This window comes from Chionomys nivalis, chromosome 22 (genome assembly GCF_950005125.1).
Source record: "Chionomys nivalis chromosome 22, mChiNiv1.1, whole genome shotgun sequence".
NCBI classification, from domain to species: Eukaryota; Metazoa; Chordata; class Mammalia; order Rodentia; family Cricetidae; genus Chionomys; species Chionomys nivalis.
In genome coordinates this window covers 33020429-33029092 of record NC_080107.1, presented here as the reverse complement: position 1 = coordinate 33029092, position 8664 = coordinate 33020429, and the positions used below count along the sequence as shown (strand labels likewise).

General features: G+C 38.2%; 1 protein-coding gene across 7 annotated transcripts in view; it reads right to left on the bottom strand.

The window, feature by feature from the left end:
- Nucleotides 1-8664, bottom strand: part of Zeb2 (zinc finger E-box binding homeobox 2) — a 136316-nt gene that overhangs the window by 6029 nt on the left and 121623 nt on the right. For all 7 annotated transcript variants that reach the window (XM_057755551.1, XM_057755547.1, XM_057755550.1 and 4 more), the window contains 2 exons: nucleotides 6670-8639; nucleotides 5069-5249 (listed from right to left, as the gene is read on the bottom strand). In XM_057755551.1, coding sequence (XP_057611534.1) covers nucleotides 5069-5249; nucleotides 6670-8639 — 2151 coding nt within the window. The remainder of the gene's footprint in view (nucleotides 1-5068; nucleotides 5250-6669; nucleotides 8640-8664) is intronic.

Here is an 8664-nt window from a genome sequence, read left to right as displayed (position 1 = left end):
CTAGTTCCAAATAGTGTTTTCCCTCTAGAGTTTTCCATGAGATGTCAACCACTTGTTGAGTGTTAAAATACTCCAGTTAGAGAATGCCGTACTTCCTTTCACATTCCAGGCAGTTTCTAACCAGTGTTTGGAACTTGAAACCACTGCCAAGCCTAAACACATCTGGTTGATTCCAGGCCACAAATAGCACTGGAATGCCTTCAACACCTTCCATAGCTGTCATACTTAAAGCTTTATTTCCAAAATAGAACTGACAAAAAAAAAAAAAATTATCAACCTGATGCTCCAGAGTTAAAGTTGAACGTGTGGCGGGGAGCATGATGTACCATTCTAACGTACGCGAAGCTAGGTGCTTCTGTTTCCGGCTATGAACACTCATTTGGGTAAATTAAATTAGAACACCAGCATTAGTAGATGCAACCCCATTCTCGTTTGCTAAGTGTCATATTATAAGATTAGGAGCCCATTCTGCACACTTCAGGTATTCAGTTATATGGTGACATACAGTCTCAATTAGTAATCAAATATCTTTAATAATGTTATTGAACGCCTCCGGGGCCTGCCACTACTTAGAAAATGCAGTAGAACGGCTATATGTCGTTTCATTGATGGTCTTCATTTTACTGGAACATCCAATAGAAATTTAGTGATGAGTGGTATGGGAAGGCACAATATTTAAGTAGGAAATTTTTTGTTTATTTGCTTTGGTTTTTTTCCATAAGATGCACAGGAAGGAGAAAAAGACAAGATCTTCTGAGTAAATTGGGAGCGTGGGGGTTATGGGGGAGGGGAGAGGAGAAGAGAGAAGAAAGGGAAGGGAGCGGAGAAAAATGTGTAGTTCAATAAAAACAATAAAAAATGTTAAAAAAAAAAGAATTTGTTAAGCTCACCAATTGGGAAATGCAGACGGTATTATATTAACCTATTGCAAGGCAGCTAATAGCCCAAAGATAATAAGTTTAATTTAAGACATATGAGAACCATTCTTTAAGTTTGGGAAATCATGTTTCAGATGAGGTAAACTGGATGATAGAACATTCAGGTAGAGTAGTAGAAATCTGGTTTGATAGCAATAGGGGACAGAAGTGTATTTGAGTAAACCTTAGGAGTATTTTATCCTTTTTTTGGTAACATTTCAAGAACTGTTCAAGCTTCTATGGTACAATTTTGGTCTTTTGTTGTTGTTGTTGTTTGTTTATATGTGTAGATTTAAAGTGCCCATGTTACTGGGAGAAAGGTAAAACAGTATCAGTATCAGTTATGCCATAGAGCCAGAATGGTATAGTGCTTAATAAGGGTGGAGAGCTATGGAGTTTCACTGAAATCCATCTTTTAGGAGAGTCTGTGGTACAGTCTCAGGTATGTCAACTGCTTTGAGAATCAGGGTCTTTGCAGATAAAGCAAAGTCATTTGGGGACTTAGCCTGAGGACTGGACATAGAATATGGAGAGGATATGTAAAGTGTTTAGTACAAGGACTTCATTGTGAAAGGTCATTAGGGTCGAATCACTAAACTCTTACCCATTAATACATATTCAACCATTTCCTAAATTCTAAGCAGGATGCATGCGTCAAAGAGCAAGGTACATACAAATAAGTTCAAGTGGAGATAAACTACACATTAAATGTTCTTATTGCTTTAGTTGTTAAAGCATGCATGAGCAAAACTGTCCCATGATGTCTTTTTGATACTACTGTTTCATCAACTCAGGACCAAAGGTGGTCAACCAGTTAGGTCGCTCATGGAGGGAAACATTTTGAATGATCTTTAAGCCAATAAGGCTTTTGATTTTCTAAACTCATAAAACCAGAGCAGCATCTGGACAGAAAGCAACCGTCTTCCAATACAGATTTTCAGACCTTTTAGAAATGCTTGGGAGATGGATGTTATGAAGACAGGCAGCCAACTTTCAAAGAATTCATTTGATAATTGACACTATGCTTGTAATAGGACTGTGTTAATTCTGTATCATAAACTGACAAACCTCAAGGAAAAAGAGCTCAACTGTGATGCCGTGCTAAGGACAAGAGTGGGGCGTGGCTGAGAGCTTTGACACTTACCTTGCACTAAAAATTCTACTAATCTCGAGAACATCAGTAACAAGTATTTAATAAATTCAACTTAAAATAGAAGCTAACTTGGGAATTTATTTCACTTTAATTTGTTTGATTAGTCCACCTGACTCAAATCAAAATGTTCTAGAATCAAATGTCTATATGAACAAGATTCAGAAAAATGCTCAAATTGTTATTAAATTAACCAAAACATTTGGGGACAATTTTTTCACTATTATCTAGGTTCATGATCATCTGACAGTTAGAACGATGAGTAAAGCTAATAACAAAGAGAAGGTTTGTGGCAGGGAAAAGTTGCCGTTTGACTAAGGAACAAAATTGACCAGATTACTTAAATTAAAATTATTTAAAATTTACACTCTGTCTACTCAAATCTCTTTTATAAATAAGGTGATTTGAAAGTACCTACCACATGTCTCAACAGAGAAAGCCCTCAGAAAGTGTCAGATTAAAATTTTGGTGCAGTACAAATGAGTCCTCGACAGTGCCTACCAGAAGGTTCAGATCTTTTATTTCAGTCATTGTTCGTGACAATTATTCCAATTGAAGATAACATGTACATAGTATTACCTTCTCTGTACTATCCAGGGAACCCCCTCCCACCAAAACAAATAAATAAATAAAACCAAGCAAACAAGCAAGCAATAAGCCGTTGGCAAGAGAATTAAGCAGTATGACTTTGGTATCTGCCTAGGAAATAGATATATTGAGGCAAAAGAGCACAGAATCCCAAGAATAAATAGACACTAATTTTCTTCTTAATTTAAACAATTCTATAGACAGATAACAAACATACTTTATCAATGACACATTTATAATCAACATGTAGTAACCAAATCACAATTCAACTTCATTGCCCAGCCTTAGAGTCAAGACAGTTCTCTCTTATAATATTCATATTAGTTCATTTAAAAATATGACTAGATCTTAATATAAACAAATAAAACTGGGCTTATGGGGCCCAGTTAGAAGAAAGTAAACTAAATTTACACATACTGACAAATTTCATGAAGAATTTTGTTTGGATGGAACCTAACACAATGACAATAGTGATGTTGTGAGATGTTTGGTCAAGAGACCAAAAAGTTAACATATTGGAAACTTGACAAGCTAGGATGCCAACAGGAGATAATTGATCACCATCAGTTTAGAGAAACCATTGGATGGTTCGCATCCTGTTGCTAGGCAATGTATCTAGGCAGCAGATCTCTCATCTTAAAAGACCAGAATATTTTACTTTTAAAATAATGTACTTTTTTAAAAAGAAAATCAAATATATATGCTTTTGTGTTTGTCAACTTTTGGGTCTCTCAACTAGCTGAACACCTATGAAGTTTATGGACTAGCATATTTATAGGAGATAAATATATTGACAAGATGTCAATATGTATGACAGCCCTCACTAAAATAAAAGTTTTACACTCACCATTTAGTAAATGATAGAGTTTGCATATGGTCATATAATAAGACCAATCAGAGAGGGAAAGATGCCTTCAGGGATGTGCCTATTGTAGCTGAATAATGAAATACAAAATATATTTGAGGTTGATTAAAATTAAAGTAAATTTAGGCATGAAAATATTTTTTTTACTCTGTAAATACTCAAATAAGACTCAGAATTAAAGAAAGTATAATAAATGAACAGTGTAGGCAAATTTTGATGTCTCAAATATATTGCTTAAGTATAAAATCTGTGTAGATTTGCTAATCAATTTGGGGTGTTTTGCAAGTATCATTAATTGACCTTTTAAAATAATAGCCACAGGGATCACGGCTGGAGGAAAAGGAGCTAAGCTGGTTGGGTGAAGAGCACAGCTGTTAGAAGCTTGAGTCTCATCACAGAGTGTCCTTAACCCCTGTTGTCCAATACGTGCCCACTTCCCTCCATGATCAGCTGGAGTCTGTCATGTGTGCTACTTCCAACACATACATGGCTAGTAAGATTCGGAGTCCTTGTGTTTTCCAAGGTATCCTTCACTATCAGAATGTGTACCGCATCTGCAGGTGGTTAAAATCCAGCACCGCCTTTTATCCTTTGCTCACTACTTCCCCCACACACAAATTAATGCTATTTTTGCCCTTTTTTAAAGGAAGAGGTTTTCCTACACTTTCTTACTCCTTTTCCCTTTTCCAATATTTTGAATAAGACTTGATACCGCCTCCCACACCCAGGGCTAATACAGCTTGTCATAGCTCTCGAGGAAAAAACCTGGGAAGAGGTTAGGGTCAGGGTGAGGTAGTTGCCTCATTCAGGGCAGGGAGATGGGGAGGAGAGAGGAAACAGGGAGGAGTCCTACCGCAGAGCTGCAGATCTGATCTTGGATTGTGGAAAATATTTTTTACATGAGGGCACTTTTAAGAAAAAGTAATGTACCACCTCTTCAGTCATAAGGAGCCCTTCACTTTGTAACTGTTGCTGATTAGTGACACATGAGTGGGAAAAATATTATTTTAGTCTTTCAATTACAGGTAGATTCAGTAGTTCATTTGGTCTCTTGCTTTTCTTTTATGGAAATGACACATAATTGATTCAAAAGTGGCCAATTTATGGAAACCAAACAAAGTCACCCCAAACCATGGCTTACTTGATGTTTGGATGATTACACTAATATATCACTGACCAGATTTATTATAAGATTTTTACACATATATAAGTTCATCATAGCTTAAGAATTTGAAGATACTTTCAATAATTAGCTCTTGTCATGCCATTTCATTACCCTGGGCATTTAAATATTTCTTTGACATGATAAGTAAATTTGCTTTACAGATAACTTGGAAGTTAGGAAGACAAGCACACTCATAAACACATGAATGATCCAATAAACAGGCAACACGGAAAGTCCTACTGGGTTACGCAAAAGCATTACTTCTTTCTTGTTGAAGGTATCAGCATAGGCTACATCTTACATTGCAAATGTGTACCCATTAAATCTTATGATATGTACAGCAGGCCGGAGAGCTCTAGCTAGCTAGTCAAAGTCGCTCATACCTGTGTGTTCGTATTTATGTCGCAGAAGGGAACTGCTTTTCTGGAATGTCTTGTCACATAAGTCACATGCATACATGCCACTTTCTGTCTTCTTTATCTTCTTTCGAGACAGACAGGAATCGGAGTCTGTCATGTCATCTAGGCCTGACATGTAGTCTTGTGCTCCATCAAGCAATTCTCCCTGTGATATAATCACATAGTTCAACAGTCTTTTTCCTTCGTGTTTACACCAAACAACTATGCATAGGCTGACATCAGGAGAGCCTCAAAAATGCTACATGTCAATCTATCTTATAACCAAAATCTTTTATTTTTTTTTTCTGAAGAAAATGTAAAGTCTCACTTTTCGACAAAAGCATAAACCTTCTCTGACAGAGATGGGAAAAAAACAGTTTTCTTATATCTTCCATTTTTTTAATACCAGGGAATATCCACAAGTGAACATTAAATATCAGAATTGCTATATTTTCCAGTGTACTTTACTTCGGAAATGATTGGTAGCTGTAGAAACCTCATTTTAATTGAATTTTATATTTAGGTACAAAATATTATTATTATACAATCTATTTAAATGTATGTCTACCAACCAAAAGCCCTAAGCTATATTTTTATATTTAATTTTCTAATTTGAAATAGGGAATATTAATAACACTTTTTATCAATGTTCTATCTATGTTAAAACAGCCTTCAGCATTGAGCAATAATGAATGTGGATCAGTAAATTATTAACTTTCTTGATATTTATTTTGTCTTGGTCCAAAGGAGTGCAAACCTGCATGATAACATACATTTCCATTTGCTAGCCCACAGTTCAGTTTTCTTAGACTGTATTTGCACTAATTAATACTAGAGAAGATTAAATAGGCTTAAACGCATTTACAAAGAAGGCAGATGTGTTGTAAATTGGAATGCTGGACAGCTGTTACAGCCATGCACTGCCACCTTGACTCCTATTTTGCAACCAGGGATTATATACGATAACGCCAACACAACGCTTGCTTTCACATTCAACCACCTATCAATTATTTGATAATTTGGAAAATAGGAAAGAAGGCCTGTTAACATGTAAAATATTCTTTAAATACTCTTCAAAATGAACTATTCTGTATCAAACAAAGCACATATTAAAATTTAGATGTGTAATTCCTCTGAGCTATGTACATCTCCCAAAGCATGTGACTAGAACGTTAGTTCCAAGCATCTGGGCAAGTCTGTTGACTATCATCATTGGCGAGTAATTCTCGACAGAATTCATCACTTGTTTTATTTTGGAAACAGACTCCTGCTCTGCTCCCTGGCCTTGAACTAGCAATCTTCTTGCCTATGGTTCCTGGAAAAAAAAAACAAAAAACAAAAAACCACCAAAAGTATCTTTTCAGCCGATGGCTTTGGTAGCTCAAAGTTGGAAGTTCATGTTAGAAAGACTTTCCTATTTCTGAATTTGTCTTTCACTGAGTGTTCCCCCCCCTCACCTTGTATATCATCTAGGCGATTTTTGTTTGCATTGGGCAGGCTGGGGAATCAAAGCTTGGGGATGATACCAGCAAGACCACACTTTTTTAATCACCTTTGTTCAGAGTAGAAAAGACACATCCCATTACCTGAAATCCTTGTTTCCGCTGGTATTTCCTCCTCTGCTGCATGTCAGCAAAGGTAGCTGCTCCCGTGGGGTAGGTATAGGCCATATGTGGTAGGAAGCTCATCTGATCCAGCCCTGGGTATGGTCGTAGCCCGGGGATGCTGGTCTGGACTGGCGGCATGAAAGTGGCAGGGGGAAAAGCGCTTTGTGGAGGAAGAGCTGTGTATAAAGGCTTGGCACTAAACGGGTTCATGCCGAACACAGGATTAGTGCTTTTGTTGTCCAGATTATTAGAATTTGAAAACTCCTTCTTGATAAAAGTCAAATTCAGAGGTTCATCTGAATTTTCAGAGGATGAAGAAACACTGTTATGGTCTAAATTTATGCTAGTAGCTTTTGTTTTGTTCTTTGTGGCAATAATACTTTTGGGTTCTCTCATTTGTTTTGGTAACGACAGGTCCAAAGGCTCAGCCTGCAGCTCCTCGGAAGAGAAGCTATTTGGAGTGTATGAGCTACTGTGGGAGTTTTTAGAAGATGTGGAAGAAAGATTTAAAGGAGAAGGAGTATTGCTCCTTGAGTGGTCCAGTTTATCAACTGCTTTAATATTGGTAAAATGGGAAGGTTTTGGTAGCCTGAGAGGAGGATCACAATTCGTCACACTGTTGTGGAGTTCTGCTATAGACGGTGACGTTATGGAGTCCATAGGTTTTACAGGAGACCTGGGTAATAAAGAGTCTTTTGTCGGGGGGTTACTGTTGGGAGCTAACGGCTTGGAGGTCCTTTCCAGTGATGGCGACCTGGGATTTGAATACTGGTAGACTTTTCTTTGCTCAAACCATTCCTTCACAAATTCCTGAGGAAGGCCCACAGCGATGGAGATTTTCAGCAGCTCGTCAGAGTTGGGCTCCATGTTCATAGCATAGTACGCTTTGAGTACAGACATGTGGTCCTTGTACGGGTTGATGGGGCTTGTCAGTCCTTTCTCAGAAAGTACAGATGACAAGAGGAGGGCTTTATTATCCACAAAAACTCCGCCTTTGTTGGGGACTATGTTTTCATGAGGCTGCAGGACCGCCTTGATCTCTTCATTCATTTTGCACAGGTAGCGCTCATGCTGATGCAGGGGAATGGGGCCCGGGAAGCTTTCTTTACAGAACTGGCAGGAAAATGGAGTGGATATGCTGTGGTTCTCAATCATTTTATCGTCAGTGACCAAATCGATTAAAGTACGCAGCTTCTCTTTCTTGATGCTGCTGATCTGTCTCCTCGAGTCAGTAGTCAAGCTCTGCAGGCAAGCTTTGGCTTCATTAACTTTTTCTAAGGTATAGTCAATAATACTTTTAGTGGCACCATTATGACTCACTACCGGAAGACCAACAGGCGGCATATTGGGAGAAGTAACTCCCTGCTCTTCTGACTGAGAACATGGATCCTTCATGTGATAACCTTTCAACTTCGAAATTTCTTCAGTCTTGCAGTCCATCTTTTGCCTGGAAACCGTATTGTCCACGATCTGTAGAACCTTTTGTACCTCGCTCAAATTACTATTCATAGTGGGAAATCCCAGTAGAGGGGCCTCCATCCCTACACCTAAGTGCTGCATTGGACTCTGAGCAGACGGGTGCACACCTAAAGGGCTGGTGGCTCCGAGGCTGCCATTCATAAAGGAACTAGTACCACTAAACCCGTGCGTGGCCATCAGAACTTTATAGTCATTGAAGTCTAGTGGCTCTGTCTTAATCTTGAGTAAGCCTGTCTGCTCAGACATGCTAAGTGGTTTTCCATTTTCCAACTTGTTCCTCAACTGAGTAATGGCTGAGTTAGTGGGAGAAGAAGAAACAGAATTTGGGGAAGAACCCGTCTTGATATTGTTTCTCATGCGGCCATTTACTGAGATTAAACCAATGCATTTCTTGCTGCTGATGTGTGAACTGTAGGAACCAGAATGGGAGAAGCGTTTCTTGCAGTTTGGGCATTCATAAGGTTTTTCACCTAAAATGATAATGAAAATTAGCAT